At 49.4% G+C, this 26256-nt stretch overlaps 1 protein-coding gene across 1 annotated transcript in view; it reads left to right on the top strand.

Annotated features, from left to right (window-relative positions):
* DPYD (dihydropyrimidine dehydrogenase) overlaps positions 1–26256 on the top strand; it is a 319890-nt gene that overhangs the window by 215033 nt on the left and 78601 nt on the right. The window contains exons 15-16 of the mRNA XM_087827593.1: positions 7509–7577; positions 9213–9296. Coding sequence (XP_087683719.1) covers positions 7509–7577; positions 9213–9296 — 153 coding nt within the window. The remainder of the gene's footprint in view (positions 1–7508; positions 7578–9212; positions 9297–26256) is intronic.

The raw sequence follows: 26256 nt of genomic DNA, 5'->3' as shown, positions 1-26256 counted from the left end.
TAAGAATGCACTCAGCGTTCTCATCTCCAACACAGGTGTAGAAAAGTGTGTATTGCGGTACTGTTTAATGGCTTAAAAAAAGAGAGAGAAAATGTTTATCTGTGGAGGCTGATTTAACAGGATCCAAAGTAAATTTTGGAATTAGACCTCAGGTTGCAGAACAGTGTGCCTAATGCGGTCTCTTTGGTGTAAAAACGTATATTTTTACGTAGACGGACAACATTCAGAGGGTTCACATTTGTGAAAAGGGCCTAGAGGCAGAGGCATTTGGAGGTAGGCTTTACTTCCTCACGTTGCAGTTTTTCTAAACTGTTTCCATTCACCAACCTGCAATAAAAGTTATTTTTCATTTTTAGAAACTTCTTTAAAATGGAGATATCGGTGCCTGTCTCCTAAAATTGTTGTGAGACTTAAAGGCGTAAGATACCTCCCACTGCTGTCAGGTGCGTGTCTACAGAAGGGCCTGGAGCAGGCGATCGGTGAGAAGGAGCCGAAGGGTGCTGGGCTGGAGGAGCTGAGATCTGAGGCGGGTGGACTGGGGGTGGCCAGAGCCCCTGCCCCGCAAGTAGCCAGGGTGGGGCTCGTTGCATAAGGGGAGGGGAGGGCGAGGGGCCCCGATGCTCGGGTCTCATTTAAGCAACTGTGTGTCTGGTGGCTCCATTTACAGAAGACAGACGACAGCAGGAGACATAGATTTGGGGAGGTTGGGGATGCATCAGGTTTGGGGTACAGAGTGTTTCTGGTGCGGGGAAGGCGTCGGGGAACAGCAGGCGGGATCTCCCGAGGAGCCGGCCTTTTCTTCACCCTGAAATGCCATCGTCGGGTGGGAGAGGGAGGCAGGAGCGGGACCGGCGGGAGTTCCCGTAGCCCCCACTTCCATCTCGAATTTCCTCCCCTCTCATCAAGATCTGGGCTTCCTTTCCCAGTCCCTAAGAGTTAGGATGTCATTGCTTCTTGGCTTCGACTAAAACCCGTGTCTGTTTAGTGCGATGTAATTTTCACCGGCAACCGCAGACGCGGGAAGAGCTCGGTGATCTAACAGCTCAGCCGAAGGGACTCCCTGCCCCCCGCTTGTTCTCAAGATGTAGTTTTATGCGAAGATTTTCATTCTTTCTGCCGCAGAATGTCTGATTGACGTATTTGATCACTTTTACTTTTCTTGTCATATTTTCTCATGGGGGAAACAATGTATCACACTTTTAATATAAAGAATCACTTTATATCCATGTGAATTAGAGCCAAAGGCAATTTTAATGCAGAACAACAGAGGTAAATTGTGTTTTGCAGAAAGGGTGTGAAAGAAAATAGCTAAATCAATAGTTTGTATCTACTTCCCACGTCTCTGTGTAATTATTAATACTTCATTCATCTAAAACCTCGGAAACATATTTACATGCGGGTTGTGCCAAAGGAAAAGCGGAAAGGAGAAGAAGAAACACTGTTAAATGACCTTCTAACCCCTTCCATGAAATATTTTTTAAAGAAAGGGATGATAGAGCAGCGATGTCAAGATATTCTGCATAGCTCGTCTTTATCGAATAAGGAATCTTTTTATTAAGGAACCGGGAAGAGTAGATGTATGATTGAAGGGAGCGTGTTTAGTATGTGTCCGGATCCATCTAGATTGACAGCACTCGGGGACACGAATTTCCCCGGGGAGACGGAGTGACGGGTGTCAGCGGGTGGCGTCATTGGCTTCCAGGTTCCATTATTAAATTGATAAGAGATAATCCCTCTGCTTCTCGGCAACATGGCAGGGTTTGCCGTGGTGAACACGCTTACGGCCTGGGATTCGATGTTCTCGGTAGTTTTTAATAAGAAGCATATTTTATTTCAATATTGAAAAAAATTGCAGTGGATGCAATATAATAGAATCAGATATTCCAGGGAACAGCATGTCTATTTAAGGAGCGTTTTGCTTACTGTATTTAGCTCTGTTTAAATAAATGTGCTTCTTAGGCTTTCTTCCACCATTCCGCTGGCACAGGTCTACTGTCTGCAGGCTCACGCTGTGAGATGTTATTTGTTGACATTGAACTTTACATATGCGGTTTAGTGTTTGCATATGAGAAACGTATGCTAATTTTAGAGGCCGGATGCTAGACTGCATTCCGCGGGGAGGCAGGGTCGGGGGCCATGGGTCTGGGCCACGTGTCCCTCCTTCCCTCCCCGGTGGCCCCTCCTGGGACACTTCGTCTCAGGAAAGAACAGCATGGCTCCCGAAGAAGCGTCCCTCCGTCTCTGCAACCTGCACTCGCTCTTTTATTTAGTAAGAATGTAAGAGGCTTTTTTGCTTTTATACGTTTTGTTCCAAACACAAGGCCAGGGACCATGGGCCCTTTGTTCTCAGTCGCTGAAAACTGTAGCATACGGGAAGCCTCCTCACCGCATGGCGTTCACCTTGGTGCCTGGAAAGTGCATTAGAGGCATTCACGAGCCGGGGGGTCGGGCTGCACCTGAGACTCGGTCCGCGTCAGGAGCGTGATGGCAGCCGACTGTCGCCACGTGTGTGTGCGGGAGGGCGGGGCCTCCCCCACCTCCGTTCGATGACAGGGCAACGGGAGCTGTTTGTAAATAACTCAGAAGGGTCTGAACTAGAATTTGTCTTTTAAATCACATTATTCCGGAGGCTCCTCCTGGCCTTATTTTCAGTAATTAAACCAGTCAGTGCTATAGTTTTTATAATGTGCTGTAGTTTTTACTCTGAAAATACAGTGTAATTATCACAACAGAAAACATTTGGTGACCTGAAATTGCCGTCTTACTCTTCCCAAAATTTTAATTGTGCACACCTCTGCACGTCGCTTCCTAAGGCAAGATACGCCTGTAATTTCTTTTGTAATTTTGTTTTTAACCCTCGCCTGAGGATATTTTTTTCCATTGCTTTTCAGAGAGAGTGGCACAGGGAGAGAGAGAGAAACGTCAATGTGAGAGAGACACTTGGGTCGGTTCCTCCCGCACCCACCCCGACGAGGGCCGGGGTCGAGCCTGCAACCCAGGTACGTGCCCTTGGTTGGAACTGAACCCGGGACCCTTCAGTCTGTGGCCGGCGCTCTGACCACTGAGCCACACCAGCAAGGGCACGAATTTATTTTTTAAACAAACTTTCAAATTGCAGAATTTTACATAGTAAGAAAACTGTGTGATCTCCCCTTATTTAGAGGACGGCGAACCCCGGCCATGCAATTGCCTCATTTCAAAAGGCTACTTTTCTGTTTGTTTGGAAAGTTTCGAAGATCCTGTAATTACACCAGGGAGACGGGAGAGAGATTACACAGCGGACACCTCACCCTTGTTCCTTAGAAACAGCAGCGACGGTCACATCTGCGCGTCCGCGAGCAAGTCAGGAGGCGTGAACCGCGAGGCAGGAGCCCTTACGGGGAAGATACGCTTCCCCTGTTTGCAGACTTTCAATACATTACTGAGGGGGGGGCATCCGATTTCAAACTGAGAAGACCCTCCAGCGTCTGCTTTGGGTCAGAACTGCTGACGCATCGATTGTAGGCAAACGTGTCTGCAGCCTGGCAGTTGAAATAGCGAATATTGATACTAGAAAGTTTTGTGAAATGACTAATGAGTGATTTGGGGGCCCCCCCGTGTGTTTAACGAGGTGTGTGCCCTTTGCGCGCGTGGTCAGTCGCCTCTCGCGTCTCTGCACAGCTAACGTGAATTTAGCAGGGACTGCGTTGCGGTTTTATTTTTTTTGGATGCAGATCAGGACCAGATGCCAGCGCTCTGGTTCAGCCGCCGCGTGAAGTTTATAGGAGGAAGGTGCTGTCATCAGGCCTGTTGCCAGTCCCTCGGCCGGGCTTCCGAGAGGGAACGTCTCGGACTGAAATTCGGAATATAGATGAACCCGGGTGTTTACGGAGCGCGGGGAACAGCTTTCGTTGTTCCTGACTATCAGCAGCGTAGGACGGGGGGAGTCGTTTATCAATACCCGGGGTGCCAGGAATGTTACCAGTTGTCCCGAGAGCGAGGCCGTCAGAGGTGTGTCTCCGAGCTGTTTGCGGGGCCAAGCGGGGACCCCACCTGGGACGCGCTCCCGGAGCAGAGGGTCCGATGGGCGAGGGGGCCGGGGGCGCGGTGGGAGCTGCGGCCAGAGGGGCCGGAGGGCAGGGCAGTGGAGGCCGGAGGGCAGGGCAGTGGAGACGGAGGCTGTGGCCTCGCCCGCGCCTCGGGCGCCCGTCTCCCGGCGGGGCGCTGACGGAGGTGTCTCCGGGGAGAGGGTGGCGGGCGACGGCTGAAGGACTGCGCAGCGGACAGGAGAGGCGGGTGCCGTGGAAATGTTGTGTGTCGTGCGGAGCGTGGGTTAGAAGACAGCCTCCAGCTCCGCGGCTCGAAGGCGCCTCACCCTCCGAGGTGCAGGCACGATTCTTGGTGCCCCCCATCCTTCCCCGCCTCGCTCTGCCCCGGCCCCTGCCTGCCGCTCTGTCCCTGGTGGCACCTGTTGGCAGTCGTGGCGTCACCCTGTCCTTCCAACCGGGACGTATGCAGGCCTGGGGCTCACGGTTCCTACAAGTGTCTCTAAGGAGGAAAACAATTTCAATCTCAATTCTGATAAAACAGCGTCAGCCCAGAAACACAGTTTAATAAAAAGGCGTCCTCGATATGTTTCCTAGCATTTCATGAAATCTTAAAATATTTTAATTGTTAAATATCTATAAAATGTGAATCTGTGTATAAAATATGCTTTTGTGGAGCCCCCTCTCTTTTAAAACTACGTGAATTTACAAATATAATAAGCCCACGGTGACACTACAGAAAGGTCAAAGGGCTGGCGAGATGACGCCCCGTCCCCTTTCCAGTGACACATTTTAAAAGTCTTATCTGTGGGCGTTTAAAACCAAAGCATCGCTCTACTCCAAAAGGTCACTGTTTGCACTCTAACTAAATTGTAGAAAATGGCAAATCTGAATATGACATTGTTTTCTTAGTTATATAAATAATCAACTTTCACTGAAAAATATTTTATGTCGAATTATAATACCATGTAATTCTCAGAATAATCCCTGTGAAATAAGTCTGGCAATAAAAATGGACACACATCGAATTAAGTCCACCGTGTACAAAAAATCAGCCCACAAGTTTTTCTATAAATGGGTGATTGAGACTCATGAAAAATGACCCAGAAAAAAATATATGATAGCCAAACAGCTCAACATTTGCACTTACTCTTATTGGCTGAACAGTCACGAGTAGTTGTTTGTCTTGAAATAAGTTTATTTCCCTCTCTGTGGAATGGGGCTGACGATTTCTACTTTGTCACATTCCAAGGATTGCAGGTAACGTATGTGACATGCTTAACGCAGGCTGGGCACATACAAGTTATTACCTGTCACTGTTGTAGTTGCTCTGTGGTATCAGTTAGCTTTGTCTGCATAAGAAAAACACCCCAAACTTAGTGGATTGACCCAACTATTCACTCAGTTCACAATTTTGTATGTTAGCAGCAAGGCCTGAGCCAAGCTGCGGGTTCTTCTGGCCTCAGCTGGCCCCACTCCGTCCACAGTCGACGCTGGCGGCCCAGGGCCCCTGGTGTGTGGTGGCCTCAGCGGGATGGTTCATTCCCGGGCCGGGTGTCTCGGGCCCAGCAGCCGGCGCCAGCTTGGTCGCACAGCTGGGCAGAATGTCAAGAGAGCGGAAGAGGGCAGGCCCCTTCGAGCCCCAGTTTAGGGCAGACGCATCCCTTCTCCCTGTTCTGTTGACTGAAAAAAGTCACCACGCAGCCCCGATCGAGGGGTGGGTGACGGGTCCCCCGCTGCACAGTCACATTGCGGAGGGGCCTGGGCACGGGGAGGGGTCCCATTTTTCCAAATCTTCTACCACAAGAGGGTTGAGGACACCAAATCACGTGGAATCTGTAAGGTAAATTGAAATGATAGGAAATCCATGTGGGATGGTCTTGATGCTGTGGGGAGAGACCTGGGCCAAAGGCCAGATGGTGGCCCGGCCGCTGCTGCGGATGAACTCGACCCTGGCAAACAGTTTAAATGGCCTGCACTCTGTATAAGGTTTCCTAAAGTCAGGGTTATCCTGTGGAACAAATGAGAGAATGTATATGAAAATGTGCCTTAAGCGTAACTCTATAAACAGATATAATAGATTTCTATTCTTTGATGTAAAGTATTCGTCATGAATTATAAGAGGTGCTTCGACCTCTCGCCTGTCTGTCTGTCTGTCTGTCTCATTCCCTCTCTGGAATGTAGACGTTCCCTTACATTTAGGTATTGGGACTGGCAATAAAAACGTGCAGTACTTGGGATTCCTTTTCTCAGCTCCCTATTTTAATATTCCTTTGAGGCAAACGTGTTGAATTCCAATTGTGTACAAGGTACAATACTGGGTACTAGAGATATAAAGATGAGAAGATGGGCCCTGCCCCCCAAAACTTTGGTCCTCAGTTGAAAATATTATAAACAACAATTTGACACAATATGATAACATCATGTGATCTCAGAAGAGGGGGTCCTGACCGCCAGGGGAGGGAGGGAGAACCGGGAAGGCTTCCTCGGGAAGGTGATGTCCGAACGGGACACAGCAGTTCAGGACAGAAGAAGTTAAAATTCAGACCCAGTGCCTGGCTGGTTAGAAAGCACTGTTTCAGGCCCTTGTCTGTATAAACCCGCTTCCCACCTGGGCCCCGAGCTCACTGCCCACGGAGAGTAGCCGCTCATTCCCCCGAAACTAACCTGAGCCGCTCGAGAGTTTCCTTCAGCAGGGCGCCCGGCGCCCCCGTCTGCCTAACCGGTTTCCCACGGCCGCCCTCCAGCCGCTGCAGAATCGATTAAGAGCGGCTTTCCCTGGCGCCTCCCTTCCCCGAGTCACGCGGGTGCAAGCCACCCCCCTGGCCCTCGGCTCGGCGCGTCCTGGTTCACGCGCCCTCGTGATCCCCGCGTCACGTTACATGTCTCCTTTAACGCGCCATGTGCTCCCGAGCACAGGGACCGCTCCTTCTTCTCGCGGACAAAGGAGCAGCCACGTGGCCAGGAGAATGCAGAGCAGTCCGGGCCGGGCGCGGCGTTCCCGCGTGCTTGGGGCGGACGCGGCCTCCTGGCTGCGGCCCGGGTGGGAGAGTTGGCCGGCGCGTGGCTCGGTTGGTTGGAGCGCCGTCCCGGGCACCGAAAGGTTGCTGATTCGATTTCCGGGCAGGGTACATGCCTAGGTTTCGGGGTTCAGTCCCCAGTGGGAGGCAGCCAGTCGATGTTTCTCTCATTCATCCATGTTTCTCTCTGTCTCTCTCTCTCTGCCTCTAAAATCAGTAAAACATCCCAGGTGAAGATTTAAACAAAAAAAAATAAACAGGAACGTCGCTAGTATAAGTCGGAAGCCCCCAGTCTCATCCTTTACTTCCCTTGGAATCATCTGCTGTTATTTAACGATTTGCCTTTCAGCAGATGCACAACTAATTTTATAACGTCGTTTGCATTTCACGGGCGCGGAGGCCGCCCGCCGCCCTGTGCGCGAAGCCGCGGCCGTCGCACTGACGCTCTGTCGTCTTCTTGCAGGTCCTGATCGCCAGCATCATGTGCAGCTACAGCAAGGACGACTGGATGGCGCTCGCCAGGATGGCCGAGGTAACGGCTCCTCAGCGCGCCCTTATTTTATTCCTCTTCTTCTGTTTTTATTAGTTGTAAATAAAGAGCTGCCATGAAAAATAACCCCGGAGCAGTAAAATTGAATGGAGTGTGGCAACTCAAAAACACTCCTATTATAATCTGTTTACCCAGCGTTTTCATTAAAATGATGGAAATGTAAATTTAAAAGGAATCTATCCCGTGAAAGTGGTCCCTTGGATTCGCACGCTACCCGAAAACCCTTCCTCCTCTGAATGCATTTACTCGCTATTTGCATAGTAAGCAAACGGTATATGGTGATGGATGTCATGATAAAATTTAATTCCACCTTGGAGAGCCTAACTCGATCTTACCTTGCCCGTAGGCAGGCCGATCTGACAGCCAGGGAAGAAGTTTTGAATATAAAACCCTTGACTCTTTATAATATAAAAGGTTCGTTTAAGACTGTCGGAGGGCGAATGCACACACGCGTGGAGGGCCCGGGCAGAGGGTTCCAGAATGGACGCCGGCCAGCCGGTGTTCTGATACTATCGACTGACTCCTGTCCCGGTGCAGACAGCTAACCAAGGGCCTCAGATTTGTGTCTCAGACACAAAAGCGCACTGAGCCTTCCACGCTGACGTCCACCGCGGCGTCTTGAAAAACGCCCTCCACCGATGTAGCTGGGTTTTTGCGAAGCGCCTCAGATACAGAGACAGCTCAATCCAGCCCCACTTATGAACTAACGACTCCACATTATGTTTGAAAATGTTGGCCGTACAATTTATTTGGGTATCTTAAAACCATGCGGGGAAAATTACTTCTGGGGCTTGGGGGTGAAATTAAACATGACCAGTAATTGGCTTCATAATCTTGGGCGCTGAGTCCATTTTCCACGTGTGTTTACCTAATTGACCGTGAAATCGTCCGCAGAGCCGGCGCCTGGCGTGAGCCCGGCCGATGGGAAGGCGGCTGTGATGAATCTCTCTATCACGCTGCTGGCTTCTCTGCCCTTCTGTCGGGAAAAAATACCTTAAAACGTAGTTTCTTCGGGACGGGCGTTGAAATGAGCGGATTTTACTTTGAAGGAGCCAGAAGGCTCCGTGTTAGTAACACACTGACCGACTTAAAGACGTTTCCATAGGGATTATTCTGAGAATTACGTGCTGTTATATATTTGACATAAAATATTTTTCAGTGAAATTCGATCATTTATTTATATAACTAAGAAAATAATGTCATATTCAGATGTGCCATTTTCTGCAACTTAATTAGTGTGCACACAATGACATTTTGGAGTAGAGCGGAATGAGTGAGGTCAGACAGACCTGTGCTCACATCTCCCCCACACCCCTCAACAGCCAGGCCTGGGCTTTGGTTTTCTTGTGTGTAAAACATTCCCTAGCGACCCACGGATTGTGCGAATTCCAGACGACACAGGTAAGGCACGAATGTCCCCTTAGCAGCGCTCGGTAAATATTGGTGATTATTGTCTTATACGCTCTAATTTGGGGGCCAGAACACACCTCCCAGGACGGCCGTAAGCAGGGGCTTGCGAGGTGGCCCACGTGCCCTGTGTTTTTATGGATGGTGACAGCTTTTTGGTTCACAAATAAAGCTTTGCCCTTTCCCTCCCTCCCCTTGTGTGTCTCACAGGCTTCTGGAGCGGATGCCCTGGAGTTAAACCTGTCGTGTCCACACGGCATGGGCGAAAGGGGAATGGGCCTGGCCTGCGGGCAGGTAAGGACCCCGACGGCTGTCCGCTGTCCGTCTGCGTGGGGAATGGGCCCTGTGCCCGCGCCCGCTGTCCCTCGGGCGGATCGGACTGGCTGGGCCTGCCAGGTCTGCGCTGTTTCAGTGGTTAGGGCTCAAAAAGGGAAAACTGAAGAAAGCTGGGGCTGCAGCCACGGTTAGTTTGAGGAAAACCTCACATTACGTGCCCGACGGGAGGTCAGATGGGAACCAATGGTTCTCCAAAGGGCGGGAGCGGAATCCGCCGATTTCCGCGCCGCGTTCCAGTCACTCCCGACGCCGACGGGCCCCGAGCAGGAGGCCCGGCGGGCTGTGCACACGCATCGTGCTCTGCCGCCGACGGGCGCCGCACGCGTTGCGTTTTACATTTCTGAGCATCCGACCATCATCATCCCGCGGCTGCGGGTGGGGAGCCGCAGAGAGACTTAGATGCTATTTTTATTTTTGGAGACAGTGAATGGGAGCTTTGTGAAACGCTTTCAAAAACCTAACGAACCAAATGTGGAAATACACATTACTGTGAAGAAAATGCAGCCTCTTTATGTGACCGGAGACAGTGCGGTTCGACGGGAGCCACGGCGAAGCTTAGGAGCCACGTAAAAGCTTAATGTCAGCGCCTGATTTAGCTTTTAAGCCCAGGGGGAAACGGTGTGAATTAAATAATACAGAATGATGTAATTTACAACACATGTCCCAGTCCTGGAAAGTTTACTTTTTATCTCCACATCGGGCACAGGGCCTTGCACATAGTAGGTGCCCAATTCTTTTTTTTCTTTCTTTCTTTTTTTTTCAAATTATCAAATTATTTGAGTTACACTCAGAGGCCAGAAGCCCTGATGGAGAAGGGAGAGGATTTCTGTTTATTCAAATGCGCATGGGCCGCTGTTTTCACATTAGCATTTAGGGGGGATTTTTAAGGGCCTTGTAAATATTTAATTCACATTCAGGATAGATCGCTGACTCGGAAGAGACCACCCTGGGGCAGCGGGAGGTCAGAGCCCGCCCTGGGGCGTCTCTGCTCCCCACGCAGCAGGTCCCTGCGGCGACGGGACCGTGAGGCAGAGCCACGCCCCAGCCCGCCCAGCGCGGGAGAGCGTCCTCATGCTGCGCTGTGACCACCAGATAAAAACAGCCGTGGGAAATTTAAATCTACTGACCAATCATTTTTAAAGGATGCATTTTAACATATAGTCTTTGACCCAGAAATGGCAGTTATTTTGCAAGTGTTGCCCCAGCCTTGACCTCAGTCTTTAGGGTGGGCGTTTGCTCCGCGAACACACCTGCACCTCCCCTGCTGTCCGGGGCCTTAGGCGCGCCCTCTCCGGGGAGTTACTCGGCCACATCGGGGTTTGCACCCGAGTGAGGAGGCCAGGGGCTAAGACTTTGCAGTTAAACTCACCGTTTTCCAAAACTGCTGGGAAACGTACGTCCCAGCACCATGCCACTTAGGCTGAAGGCCAGAGGAGCATCTCCATTCCCGCGTCGTTAGAATCTCTAAACTAAAGCCAATTATCCCTCTTTGCCGAGTTTAGAAATTTTCCTTTGAATTACATTATCTCGTAAATTATCTAATTGAAAAATAAAGCTCATTTAATCATGTTTTGCTCCAACGTAATTTAAATGGTGACTCTGCCTCAGGACACAGGAGTGTTCAGTGTTTCAAGTGGAGGGAGGAAGAGCATTAGCCCACTAAGAATAAATAAACCAGAGCTTTGCCGTAACGGCGGCGCGTCCGAGTGGGCGCCACACGGCTGGGAGCCGTTCCAGTGCCTCCTCCCATCGCGGTGGGACCGGGCTCCACCCGTGGGAGCTCCCGTGGGCACCGCCGGGGCCTGAGAGAAACTGCTTCCGGGGGACACGTGCTGACCGTAGGGCTCCGGCTGGGACAGTGTCCACGAGAAGCGCTCGCCTGCACTTTCCACACGTCTCGTGTTTCTAGACACAGCAGCCTCAGCCCCGAGGAACACGCCGGGCCCCGCAGTGCGCTCAGCGCATGTCTTCCCTGAGCCTCTGCTGTTTCCTCCTTCGTCTCAAGTCTTTTCTTGCAAATAATCTCTCCCACGAAAACGGCAGCCTACGTGCTTTTAAATGAACTGCCTGCGTAGATATTTAAACACGTGCATGTGTGTTGAAGCTCTATACATGTTCCCAGAAACGACCAAAACCGTGGAACTGGTCAACAGAGGAGGCTGTGACGTCTGCGCTACACCATCGTTTCTATTTATGGGCTTTGGAGGCACGAGGACCATCGCAAGCTGACCTTGGGAACTGGATTTGTGCATCTTCGGCAACGTGAAGCTTGATATAAAATCTTCGACACGTGCCAAGGGTTTAAACGTCGCCTCGTGCTTTGTTTTTCCCTCCGCAGCTCTGTCGCCTGATGCAGCCCCTCACTCAGCACCAGTGTCCGTCTCCGAGGTGTGGGGCTGGGCGAGATGCCCTCCGAACCCTCTGCCAGCCCTGGGGGTTCTGGGAATGCTGCCCCGGCCGGTCGCGGGCCGGTCACCTTGATTTTGAACTACCCGTAAAAAGCGTTGATAAAACAAAAGCAACTGAAGAAATAAATTCATACTACGTTGTTCTTTTAAAAGACACTCTGACCTCCTCCGTGGCCTGCGCAAAAGTCAGCGTTTTACTATGTGTTTCCTACGTATTTTCCATCAGCTGCACTGCCCCCTTTTTGGTGCATCTCACGTCGTTTGTTTAAAGAAGCTTTGGTTTAGTGCGCGACTTGCACCCAGTGCGGCCGAAACAGAGCCCGGGGTCGCCTGGCGTCGGCTGTCCTGTCAGATTTTACCGCTTTAGCCCGTGGTACCCCCCCCCCAACCTCGGTGCTCAAGCAAAGGTGGGAACATACTCCCTCCTTTGTCACGCACACGCCAGAGAGCCAGAGTCACATTAGAGCAAGAAAAAAAATAGCTTAGTCTCTTCCTTGGGTGAAGGGATTAAGCAAAGAAAAAAAAAGAAAGACTCGCGGACACAGCCCAGTGTGGCGGCTGTTGGGCCGAACCCGCCCGGACAGGCCCCGGGCCCGACTCTGCGCTCTCGCGGACCCGCATTCCCTCTGCCTGGAGCGCATGTCTTTCCCACTGAAAGGACCCAGATAGCAGTCGCCCGTCTAGTTCTCTTTGGAACGACGCCTGACTCCTTAACCGCGTCTGTCCCTTCAACTACCCGGACCCGCCACGAGAGGGGAAGAGAAACAGGTGCTCGAGCGGGTTAGAGGCGGGGGCCCGACGCCCGCCTCAGCGGCATCGTGGCGGCCGGAGGCCGAGTCGCCGTCGATGAGTCTGAATCTCTCTGGGTCTGAAGAGGCCACACAACTGCGCTTTTTCTGGCCCCGGTGGGATTCCCGTTGCCAGCGGCTGGGCCGCCTGCCTGGCAGGTGTGGTGGCTCCGTCGAGCCCACGTGTTTCAGGGACGACTCCGTTGGATGGAAAATTCCAAAATAATCGTGTCATCGACAGAAAGGCGGCCGTGGCCGCCCCTCATGAATAAACGAGGCGGTGCCACCATCGCCACCACCCCCCCACCCCCCCTGCGCCGGCTGCCCGCCGGCCCCTCTGTTCGTTTGCACCCACCCTCCGCGTGCGATTTCTAAACGCCACCGTGTTCGGCTCAAACCGTCGTCACGTTAATGTCACCACCAGGAAGCCCCCACACGGTCCTGCTTTCCTGGTGACTCCGCTCGGCAGGAACAGGCCGAAAAGTGCGACGTCTCAAAGCGCCGAGCGATCCTGAGCAGTTACCGACGCGCAGGAGGGGCCCCCGGAGCAGCGCTTTGCCGTTTCCCTCACGGTCTCGTTTACCCTCAAAACGCAGTTTGCGCCAACGCGGTCCGCGTGTCACAGAAAGGAGCGCCAACGCTTTCACAAAGCACGAACCGCAGGTTATCGCTCTCGCCCTCGCCGTGAGGCGGCGGGTCACGGGCCACAGACGGCAGCAGTCGCCCCCGGAGGGGCTTCAGGAGCCCCAGCCCCTCCCCTCGGCCCGGCGGCCTCTCAGGAAAGAATTTCACCGGCGCTTCGCTCTCCGTAGAAAGGGCTGGAGCCCGTTAGTGACGCGTCTCGCTTGAAGCTCCTCTGGATCCATACTAACGAAGAGGCCAGTTGCCTGAAAACAGGCGGAAAGTGCACTATGGATGACCTTTATTTTTATGTGACCTAGATGATTTCCCCCTCTCCAAATTTATTTGTAAAGAGAAACCCTAACAGTTTTCTGTAAATCTCCAGCCACGATTAAAATATCATGCAATTTTCCAGTTACGGCCGTTAATTGCCAAGGTCTGTTTTTCTTTTAAAACCCATGTTTATTGAATCAGTTTGATACCAGCCCTCCCCTAAGGGGGGCAGTACCCTGTGTGGGGCATCTAGAAACCCCTCCTGGGAGCGGGTGATTGTTCTGGGAAGCTGAAGGGGGGACACCCCCGTGGCCGTGCCCTGAGAGGGAGCCCACCCCGATTTCACCAGGCGTGCGGGCCGGCCGGCCCCCGGGGCCTGCCCCTGCCTGCTGCCCCCCCCCCCTGCCTGCTGCCCCCGGGCCTCCCCCGGGGCGGGCAGGAAGCCGTCGATGGCGGGCGTTTCCACACAGCTGCTGCCTTGCTGCCGGGTGGCGGCGAGCGACTGTGATGAATTGTGAGCCTCTCCCCGAGACGGTGACACGGTGCACTGGCGGGGGGCGGTCAGAAAATCCGCTATTTGACATTTTTGCCGCTTTTCCTTACCGGATGCCGTGCTGGTCTTTCCCTGTCATCCTGTTCCCTTTCTCTGGGTCTGTTTTGCGGTTTCCTGGCTGACAGTTCTTTGCTCCGCTGGCTGGCTTTGTGCTTTGTGTTCCCTGGTTTCTGCCTTCGAGGGCTCCCCCCTTCTCGTCTCCTGTGCCGCGAGCCCCCCTCTCCTGCCGTCACCACCCGGCGCCCTCCTTCCCTTTCCCTTCCTGCCGGCCTGTCCCACGAGCGCGGACGGACACACGGCTCTTTCCACGGGGCCCTGCGGCCGGCCTGTCCCTCCTCAGCGCGGGCGCACCCCACTGGGCGAGCTCTGCACTTTGTTCCAAGAATCCCAAACGCGCGTCCGAGGAGAGCCAGGGCCGATGGCGACGTCGGCAGTCGGGGCAACCAGCACAGTCTCTGAGAGCAGCGCAGACCCGTTTCTTCCCTCAGGTCAGCTCACCTCGCACCCAGGCCCCTGCTTCTCACTTCAGGTTGTTTAGTGTTTTCACGTTTCCCCCAACAGGACGTCCGTCCCACAGCAGCAATTGTTTGACACAAATCCCTGCAGACCTGCTCATCTGCTCTTTCCTTTACTGTTTGTCCATTGATAGAACGATAGTTCTGGGGGTTGGAACGAGTTCACCGGCTGTCCATTGAGCGGCTAGTCCGTGGCGGGAACTGTGCGGGTGCTGAGGACACGGGACACCATCTGTTTTCCGTTCTTACTTGGTCGGTCCCTGTTCCCAGTTTCTTCCCCCTTCCCCTGGGCATTGCCTCTTGTCACCCAGCTTCATCTATTTTCTCTTCTGTGATCCCTTCAGACCCAGCGCTCCTCTTTGTTATTTAGATCTGTTTGCAGAGAACTGATTTTCTGCCTAAATTCGCTGCATTGGGTTAGAAAGCTCCGATCTGCTTGTCAGGGACACCCAAGAACGTGCCAGATTCTTCAGTCCCATTCCCGTGTTGCTGCTAAAGACAAACCTCACCTCTCCTGCGACTGGATCTTAGATCACCTTGGACGTGCCCAATGGGACACTTGCCTACACAAGTTGTCCGGATGGGTGAATATAAAAATTCCTGGGCAGCCCGGCCGGGCGTGGCTCAGCGGTTGAGCGTCGACTTAGGATCCAGGCGATCGGGGTTCGATTCCCGGTCAGGGCACATGCCCGGGTTGCGGGCTCGATCAATGACTCTCTCATCATTGATGTTTCTCTCTCTCTCTCCTTTCCTCTCTCTGAAATCAATAAAGATATATTTAAATAAGTAAATAAAATAAAATAATAAAAATGCCTGGGCAGCCGCAGTGAGTAGAAAGTGAGAGAGAAAGCCGAGAGAGAAAGTGAGTAGGGTGGGAAGGCTGGACTGTTTTTTAATGTTTGTAAACGGTGCTACATTTCAGATTAGGAAGCTTTCAAGGGAGGTATCGTGGGCTGAACCTTGACACGAGTATTTAAGTCCTTCCTCTCACCACCGGTACCCCAGCCCGTATCACAATACACTTCCATCTCGGTTGGTTGGAAAGGAGCTCCCAGTTTCCCTGTGACTCTCTTTGTCCTCGGCCGCCGGTTCCCGTCGCTCTCGCCTCTCCCCAGCCTCACAAGGAGCAGGGGTTGCAGGCCTGAGGCGTCTGCCATCTCACTGAGTTAAAATGCTTTCACATGTTTCACTTCATCGTTTTTACCTCTGTAATTACAGTTCCCTTCTCTTTCTGCTTGCTCAGCATTTTTTATGCTTGGCTCTGCCCTGTGGCCTCTGACTCTCTTGGAATCATCCCTGCGTTTGGGGTAAAAACGTGCAGGATCGGCTTACATTGCTAACGACAAACAGCTCCCGTTTCCTGAGAGTCTATCATACGCCAGGAAATGTGGTACCATTGTAGGTGGGTTCTGTTATTTAATTCTCAAACAACGCTCTGGGCTAGTACCACCGTTATCTTTCTTCAGGGAGATAAAGAAACAGAAGCATTAAAAGGCTAAGCAACCTGCCTGGAATCCTGCAGCCCGGAAACGGCCCAGCCAGGCCCGGCCCGGCCTTGGAGTCAGCGTCTGCCTGGAGACCTACTCACCTTCCGCTTAGCTCCCCCCACAAAGTGACGCCAGGTTTTATCAATTTGCATTTGATCTTGATGTAAAAATAGGGGATTTCCTCACCGTATCTTCCTTCACGAGTTCTGATTGGGCAGAATTATATCTGCGTGGGGGTTGAATCCTGTGGCGTCAGCATCTTAATCCATAATCACCTCCCCATACATTCTGCCCACCAACTGCGTGAGATTCATTTTCCCATGAAAGTAACTCTCGTCCTGTCTCTGATACCAGAGTAAACACCAAGGGCAAGGCCTCTGTCGCCTTCCTTCCCATACCCTTCCCATTGCCCGGTACAGTCACAGTTTCCAGATAAAGGCCCAAGTTATTGGCCGTGGTGGACGAGCCCTCCAGGCCCCTCTGCTGTCCACTGCCCAGGTGATGACAGATGTCCTCACGGCACAGGGGAAAGAAGGCGTTGCTGTCCTCCATGGAAGCCAAACAGAGGCATCTCACAGTCCTTCCCAGGTGGTCTAGTTTGCAAGAACTTCATTTAGTTTTACAGGTTTTTATTTCCCTCATTCGCCAGAATTGGGTACAAAAGAGGGAGCCAGGTGATTTGGCTGAGCAGTTGACTGTTTATCTTGCAGACGCCAAAAATCGCATGTCCTTGAAAAGGTTTTGTGGGATATTTAATACATACTCCCCAAGAGCTTATGTTTTTATTTCAAATTACAATTTGACAACATTTAATCCCTTGTTATTGCTTTGTTAGACTTTTAATTGAATTAGTCAAAACACAGAACAAAAGGGAACAACCATAGACGGCACACTGATGTTAGTAGAATTAGCAGGGTGCCGAGAATTATCAAAGAGGGCATTATGTGTGTTAATCGGGCATTTAATTTTGCTTCTGTTTGTTGATGGAAAACATCCTCTCAGAAAGGATTTTTTTTTTCCAAAGCCCTTAATTGTGACAGTGCCTTCTTAGCATCCATGAATATATTGCAGAAGCTGTTTGAAACCTAATTAGTAAAGAAGATTCCAAATGTCCATTTTAACCATAGAATGGCTGACGCACAGTCCATTGCGGTTGGTCTTCAGTGTGCAGGACAGAGCTGGCCTTCCAAACCAGCTAAAAAATGGAAGGGGCTCATTTTATGTGGCAGGAGTAATGTTGATAGTGAAAGGTCAGTGTGAGAAAGGAAACTGTAGCCAGATCTCACTCATGAACATGGATACAAAATATCAACATGTTGTGTCCAGCAGTGTATCAAAATGAACATGGCATGAGCATGTGGGACTTATCTCAGTAAAGCAAGGTTGGTTTAACCCCCCCACACACAAATTCAATTAATAGAAATTATCCCATAAACAGGTAAAAGGGAAAAAAGTCATATGATCATCTTAACAGGTACAGAAAAAAATGTTTGATAAAATGCAACAGCTCTTCATATTTTTTTTTTTTTTTAAATCTTAGAAAACTATGAATAGGAAGGAATTTTCTTAAAGTGATTCACCATGTTTTCAAAATGACTGCAGCAAATATCAAACTTAATAGTAAAATGTTACAGAGTAGAAAACTCATGAAAAGACCCAGACAGGTATGGAAACTCGATTGACATGAGCCGTCCTTGCCAACCAGTGCAAAAATGTTGAACTATTAACTAAATGGTACCGGGCAATTGTTATCTAGGCCAAAAAACCTCATCGCTGCTTTTGCACTTCCATCAGGCAGGTGGCACAGTGCCTTAAAGCGAGTATTCCAGAACTGGGTCCCTGAACTCAGGACCTCTGCATACTATGTGTTATCATATAAAGCAAGGGACCTTGCATGCATTTCATGTTCCATAAAATGGGGTTAATACACCATAGATGTGGGGCTAAGATTAACATACATGTAACACTTAGGAGAGGAGAGCCTGTTTGCGCACACACTCTCAGTTGAGGTACCCACCACTTGTCTTCCCCGTTGATGAAAGGGCATTTCCTCGCCTTCCCACAGTCCTCATGGTCCAGGAGAGGGAGACTGTGGGAATGAGAGCAAGCTGATCCGGCAGCTCCACTTTGATGCAACTTTTATTTTGAGTTTTTAAAATAAAATTTTGCACCGTAGCTGGTTTGGTTCAGTGGTTAGAGGGTCGGCCTTCAGACTGAAGTGTCCTGGGTTCAATTCCCAGTCAAGGGCACGTACCTCTGGTGCAGGTTTGATCCTCCCGGGAGGCAACCAATCGATGTGTCTCTCTCATTGATGTTTCTCTCTCCCTCCCTCTCTCCCTCCCTTCCACTGTTTCTGAAAAGCAATGGGAAAAATATCCTTGGGTGAAGATTAAAAATTAAAAATGAAATGAAATGAAAATTTGCTTGAGGAAAGGACTTCAGTATATTCTTACTTTTGTCTTGTGTTAGTTCATGCTTGAACATCCCAATTGTGGAAGGAGATTTCAAGGTCTAGAAAAATGCTCAGGCTGTGTTGTCACGACAAGGGGTGGCCAAACAGAATGAACATCATGATTTCATCTCATCATCGGGGCTGCTGACAAGACATGTGCCCCAAACAGTACCTGTGTGGACAGAGATAGGGGCAGCTTTCAGCCTCATTTTGTCTCTGTGTATTTCCTAAACCGAGCATGCATTATCCATGTAAGCAGAAAAAATAAGCACATTCGACAAAAATACTTCTAGCCAATTAATAAGAAAAAGACAACCCAGTAAAAAAAAAAAAAAGGGGTAGGCAAGTCACAGAAGCAGAATGGCCAGTAAACATGAAAAGTCACCCGACCCAACTGGTCAGCATGGAGCACAGATTAAACCAGCACAGATACTGGATTTCTCACCGATTGGATTGGCAAAGAACGACAGCCCCTGCGACCAAGGCTGTGGGCAGAGAAGGTGCACCGCTCTCTGGGAAGGGACTTTGCCAGACCTAAGTCAGTTCAGGAAATGAGCTTTTAGGCTCAGTAACCCAGTTCTTAGAGTCTACCCTATAAAAACGTTAGCAAATTGCACCAACACTCTTAGTGGAATTCAGCGCAGCACTGTTGGTAATAACAGAAAAACTGGAAACAACTGAAATGTTCCTTTTTAGGGGAGTTTGGGTGAGTTATGGCCCATCTGTAGAGCAGGCTGCTCTGCCGCGGGGGACGTAATGAGGCCGATCTGTGTGTCTCGGTCGGGGAAAGTGGAAAACAAGTTTCCCATGTATCAGTGAGTGCGGTGTGTATATACATATATACACATATAAACATCTAAATATATACATAAAGATATATATAAATATATACATATGTAAATATATATGCAGAGAGACGGAGTGAGCACAAACAAGCAATGGAATTTTTGTTAAATAATATTTGAGTCTATATAGATATATATAAACATATATAAACATAGGAGGTGGGGAAATGGAAAGAATACACACTATTGCTCCTAGTCGTTAGACACTCTGGGATTGGGAAGGGGAAATTTTATTATTTTATACAGTTGTCTATATAGGAATAATAGTTAATTCTTGTGTGTTTTAAAATACAGCTATCTCGGTAAGCCAGGTTTTAAAGGGTATCTTTCTGTTTGAGGGCAAAGGACAAGACCCATCGTTAAAATAATTTCACTGCCATTATGTTACTAGGCTGTGGAAAACTATTCCAGGGCATTGCCTCAGGCCCGGGTGATGGTCCGTGTATTTGAAGAGTAGACCAGGTTTGTTTGGAAATGTTGCCCCATTTCCCAAATCCTGTAGAACCGTTATGAACATGTGCCCGTTAGCTTTGGGGCAGAGCCTCATCATTTTTTCTATGAAATAATGATTGATAATAAATTATCCTAAACTCAGTTACTTGGTCTAGGATTCCTTTCTGTGAAGTAGTCCAAGATTTATTTACCATTTACCAGTAGGGAAAGTCGGCAGTAAATCGTAAGTAGGAACAAGTTGGGGTTGTAAAGACTTGCAGACTTTCTAACTGCTGCTGCTCTGTGAGACGTCGGGCACCTGCCCAGCCACTTCCTGCCGGTTTAGGGCAGGAAAGGGGTTTTGTTCTTGCTCCCTGCCCACGAGACAGGCACTTGTCTGTCGCCTCTGCGCTCGTATGTTAAAGAAGTTCTGTGCTTCCCCTTAAAATTTCTCCGGGAAGACAACACTCATCAACCTTCCCCTGCAGCTGGTAACCTCTGCATGAACTAAGGGGGTGAAATGTCATTTAACCCGGCTACACATCACCTTGTACCGTTATGAGAAGCAGTATTCTGCCCTGGAGACAGCCAAACAAAATGTTTTTACTCTGTGCACGGAGAAATATATCTTTAAATTATTGATTACATTAAATGGCATGATTTCTTATGAAACTCCATTTTCCTTTCCTGTATTTCAAATATTGCTTTGGGGAGAGAGCCACGTTTGGAAACCGATGACAACTGACGCCGGAGTCGGGGGACGCAGAACCTCACCCTGACTTGTGACTCGGAGGGAAGCGAAGTGCTAATTTCGGTTGGCAATCTTCACCAGGACCCTTCAGTCCAAAGTCAACTATTATTAACCTTTGTTTGTAACAATTGAAGAGAATAAAGGTTGAGTTTGGGGCCTTTAATGTCACATTGACATCAATAGCTGGAGATGTAGTTGCCACAGTCCCAACGCATCTGTCACATCCAGACAAAGGCCTTTCTCAGCTCATGGAAGATTAAGAAAAACACAAAAAAACCTGAAACTGTACATCAAACAAAACACAGCAGCAGACATCATCCAGGCCCCACAACTGGTCTCAGTCACAGTCATTGGAATCGCCCGTCTCTGAGGGTGGTGCTGGCGAGGGCTGAGGTCGACGGATGACAAGCCCCTCAGGAGCTGCCAGGGCAGAAACTGCAAAAACCACTAAATAAAAACAACGCCAGGCCCGGAGCCGGAGCCCTGGCGCCCTGACAGCTCTTATCAGCCTCCGAGTCCCCGCGCAAGTCTGTCCCCAGGCTCGTTCATCAGCGTCCCGCTCCCGGGCTCCGTCCGACCTTGTCCTTTAACTGCCTTATTTTTATGGATGTTCCGTGGATGCAGATGAAGGGATATGAGTCCGTGTTCCCACACTTGACTTCGATGGGCATGTTTGCCGACTCGGTGCCCAACACCGGCTATGATCGTCTGGACACCGATTAACTCCAGTAAGAACCAAAGTCCCTGTCTGCTGAGCCTCGAGAAGTTGTGCAAAGTAATACGAAGGTTCCGTACTTCTTCCGAAGGAAGAAACTTTGGTAATTTTCCTCCCAGAAAATAATAACAGGTCTCCAAGCTTTACTAAGGCATAACATGGAAGATTCGTATTCGCTGAAATGCCAGTCCTGCCGTCCTTTGAAAAATTAAATTAGTTGCTCTTGGACGTGGAAACTAGAGAAATTCGATACTACAAGGACACAGGAGATTTAAAAGAGGAGCGTGGACAGGATCAGCTATTTAAGTCGCCTTAAGCATAGGGACTTCTTTTCTCAGCTTATAATTTTATAAGACAATTTTTCAGACTTAGCATTTCCCGAAAGCGTTAGTTTAAGGGCTCCGTGGCGTTTGTAAAAAATTATACCTCTCAGAGATAACCTCGCTGAGCAGGAACATGGTCTGTTTCTAATGGGCCTTTTTATTTTTTTAATTCATTTTCTCCAAGAGCTTGAGCTTCCAGACTGGGTCCGATCACAGAGCAGCCGTGTGCCGGGGCCCGTCTGAGGCCGCCTGCGTCAGTTTAGGGTCTCTGCAGCTCGGCGCGACGCCGCGAAGGAAGGTGTTTGGATAAGCCCGGTGTCTGCTCTGCAGGGACAGGTGGAGAGGAAGCGAGAGAGAACCCCGGGTTCCTGGGGGGGTTTTGGGTGGAGACAGACTAAGCCAAACGAGGCCAAACCTCAGAAGTGTGGTCCAGCCAACCCAGGGGGAGGGGGGCCAGGGCCCGCGGCCCCCTCCGTCTCCGCGCTCAGCCTCACTGTCTCTCCTGGGGAGCCGCAGGGCCCCCTCCCTCTGCTGCCAGCGGCCCTCAGACGCCCGCCTCCTCCATCCCCGCCTTCTCCCTCCGCGAGTCCCGGGTGTGGCGGAGCAGCTGAAACGTTTTCGTTGCAGGTTTTTATTAGATCTATGTGTATATTTATTGAAATACATGGTTATGCATAGGTTTAATTTAAAGAACCGTCTTATGACTTCTGTTCCGAGCCTTGGTTAGAGAATTGTCACCGCAGGCAGAGACCGAAGCGAGTCGCTCAGCTCTGCTTACTGTACTCTGTTATTTTTCTCCCTCCTTTCGGAAAGAAGGGATTTGCTCCCGATTGAAATGTTATGAGGCTGGGCGCACCCCCGGGAGTATTTTCTGCAGATAAGGTGTCAGGACGCGGGTGGCACAGGCCCGAACCCTTGGATGTTGAAAACCGTTGTGTGTTTGCCTTGACGTCCGAGAGCCACATTAGCCGGCGTGAAGCTTCCTGGTCATCGGCCTTTTCTTTTAACGGCGTAGTCAGATAATCTTTCTTTTGTAAGAAGACTATTTTCTGTTCTCGGCAAAAGAAAGAATTTTCTCGCTGGCGTCGGAGGTCAGACGTCTCCCTGATTATGTCTGGGTGTGGGCTCTTTGTGAAATTAATCCTGTCTGAGTCTTGCTGCGCCCATTCCGTCAAAAGGCACGAGTTTCTCCTCAACCCGGGGAATTTTATTCTCCTCTTTCCTTGATTATCTCATTAATTCCATGCTCATTTTCCCCCCGTCTGGAGCTCCTCTTCTCTAAATCTCTTATTTTATTGCTAATTTTCTTTTCTTTTCCCTCCTCTTACACTGTGTTCTCCGGACAACTAATTCAGTTCTCAGCAGTGGCTACTATGTTTTCAATACCCCTGTTTGATTTGAGAGCTGGGGACATCGTTATTGTCCGTTCGGTTAATTATTGTTTTTCTTTTCTGATTGCATCTCCTTGAGAACACTCATTACGCTTAAATGAACCTCCTCGGTCGCACTCACTGGCTCTCCCTCCCCGGGGGTTACCTGTGCGGCTCGGCCGCCTCCCCGCAGGTCACTGAGCCCGTGAGATCGGCGGTCGTTTCTCGGGGGCGTCCCGGTTGCGTAGGTTTTCTCACCCGCACGGGTCAGGGTGTGAGGGTCTCCTGAGCCATAGTAAAGTGGAAGGTTGTGGGTGATACGGTGGCTTGTCCCGTGAGCTCACGGCCTCCCTGAGCCCCTTCCCTGAGAAGGTGGTGAGACTAGGGCCCCGACTCTCTCAGTGCAGGTGGGAGGAAGCCAGTTGCCCCCAAACTATGAGTACCTGGAAGAGTCTACCCACGCAGGGCTGCCTGCCTGGCAGAATTAGGTGCCCCCCACCCAGAGGACCTGTGCAATGTTGGCTGATGCCTGAGGCCTCTGCAGTGGCCGGGAATCTGCTGCGCTAACGTCGCACCGGCTGAGACCTCTGCTCCCCTCCCCTCCCTTCCCCAGGGTTAGTGCAGCCTCGCACTTGGTACCTTCTCTGGGGAACTCAGAGCTCACTTAGGGGTCAATTTATTCTGGCAACTACCTATCTTTCCAAAATCCACTGCCACAATTTTAAATATTGCCATCAGGTGTGAGTAAAGGTTTGCTCTTGTATGTTTTTCACTCTCGCCTTTATTCTATGTGTGTTATTTCTACCAAACCTAATTGTCCCAGTGTCTCAGTCAGCATATCTTTGGGGTTAAAAATGGTAGGTCAGAATAATGGGAGTATGCCCTGACCGTGGCCTTGGACACCTGGACGGTTACTCTTCTCAAAGCACCTAAGTCCTAAGTTTTAAGCATTAGGCTGTCTTGTAAGAAAACTCTGCGTCTCCAAAGTAAATTCCATACTAAACTGAATAAAGCGAAATTTTAGCAACTGCGGAAGAATTAGTAGGGAATTGTAGGAGAAAAGAAAATCTACAAGCCCCGAGACTTAGGTTTTAATGAGGCATATGTCCCAAGACCTTCTCAAATCCCTAAGTATCACTATACGATATAATTTTCCTCGTAAAAAGCAGTAAAGTATAACTGAAATATTTAAACGATCCCCGTGGACCCCTAATGATTCTATAGACACAGAACTGAAGTCCTTTATTATGCTATTAACATAAATTCTGAATGGAGCCCCGGCTGAGACATTTTAAACATCACTTGGTCTTGTTTCCTGTATAGAGCATATGGTCTACTTGTTTTTTGGTTTTGGGTGTTTGTTTTTTGTCTGAGTCACCACCAAATTTATCCAGAACTTGTATTTGCTAAAATAAGTCCATTTTTAAAAACAATTTCACTTTTTCTTAATGCCCATCATGAGACTCAGCAACTGGCTTCCTTCGGGGGTCACTTTATACAGAAGTTTTGTGATCAGTTTGAAAAATGATTTTGTGCTTCTAAGTAGGAAAAAAAAATAACGTCTGGACAGCACTGCAAGGAGGGTGCTGGTGGGAGAGGCCTTGAAAGCCCAGCTCATCCGTAGCCAAGTGACTCGCTTTCGCCATCCCTGCCATGTGACCCAAACTCCTTACACCATTTACCTGAACACGCCATAGGGGACCCTCCACAAGCATTGAAACTGCAGGTGTTCAGTCTGTGAGTGTCAGAGACTCGCTACATTATGTAGCGTGTTTCCTTAGCTCTTACTTTTGTGGCTTCCAGCGTATCCGTCAGTGATGATAAAGTAATTACTAATGTATTGACTGCACATTTACAGTTTTCTTTCCCAGAGCTTGTGACTTGTATCACTGCTTATACTGTGCGGGCACCCAATAGACTCAGGTCCTCTCGCCCTCACCTCGGTTGCCTGCAGAGCCCTGATCAGGCATTGCTTTCATCCAGGATTAAATACTGGAAATAAAGAAGGTTAAGACTGCCCATCTGTAACTCCGATTACATCCCCAAAAGAAATATACTTGATTTGGAATGTGCTTATAATATAAGTGGGTTTTATCCCTCTAATATGGATAATTCAGAGTTAATGGCATCACCATAAAAATGACCTCATGCAGGATTCAAATTCCATATCCTAAATGATTCTTTGTTACTGCTCGTTTCTGTTGAAGCCATCCTAACAAAACTTAGATTTGCCAGCTTTCTTCTCTCCCGTCTTCTTTAATAGCTGTTGTATGTATTAAGTTCCTCCTATCAAACTGTCCTCCATCATCACTCACTCACCTTGGGAAACAGCGCCTATAGTTTATCACACTTGAAACAAATGGTTAGCTTTAATCAAGTGTTAAATAAAACACAGAAACAAACCAAAAGGCCCTTTGGTAGGAAGAACTGATACAATAGGATTAACTTAAACATTGTCAGGTGGTAGCTCTTCTATAGTGATTGATTGTAACACAATCAGTTGTGTTACACATTGTGACACAATCAATCACAGTAACATTTCAGCAAACTGTCAGTTAATTCAATGGTATAAAACAAATATACAATCCTTAGACGATTAGCAAGAGATTATGTAAGAATGATTTACAAGAGCGAACCTGTACTTCATGTCGTCTGACCATCTGTGTGTAGTTCTCATCTTTTCCAACAAATGTGTCTTTGAAAATGTATAGCCCTATTGATCTTTTTCAAATACTTTTATCATACAATTGATCCAGTTACATAACAAATAATATCCATGTATTTATCTATTTACTTAAGTTCTATAGAGCCATAAAAATAGAAGTATATATAAAATCTTAAGGAAAGATAAATGAGGAAATTAATTCTTTCACGGGCTGGAGCAAGTGTGCAGACGTGGATGGGTGGGTCCTGCGAGTGGAGGAGGCAGCATTAGTGAGCTCTGTCTGGTAGTTAAACAGTGTAGACTGACACGACTGCCCAGCATTACACAGCGACTGCCGTCGTGGAGGGACCGGCCTGTGCCTGAGCTGGGGAGCACTGTGCGCTCGGGAGGGAGGGGAAATGCCAGCATTGCCTGTTTGCTCGAGGACGGCTCCGGTCTGTTTGGCACCTGCCTCTGAGCAGTTGCCCCAGTTATAACACAGCAACTCAGTGTCCACTAGTGTCAGGCCCGCGGCTGCTGACTACCAGGTAGTTATAGCTTCTAGATGCTTATTTTTGTTTGTCTCCTTCTAAAAACATATATATTTTACCCATAAACACAGCACCTAGCAACCAAAGCAAAGGAATCGTGAACACCAATCACCAGAATAGGTTTAGTCGTTATTTAATTCTGGAAATAGTCTCAAAGGGAAAAAAATCCGGAAATAAGTAAAAGAGGGCA

Source organism: Miniopterus natalensis, chromosome 19 (assembly GCF_054644295.1).
Source record: "Miniopterus natalensis isolate mMinNat1 chromosome 19, mMinNat1.hap1, whole genome shotgun sequence".
Lineage (NCBI taxonomy): Eukaryota > Metazoa > Chordata > Mammalia > Chiroptera > Miniopteridae > Miniopterus > Miniopterus natalensis.
Note: the sequence above shows the minus strand (reverse complement) of the source record. Positions and strands in the feature narration are given on the sequence as shown.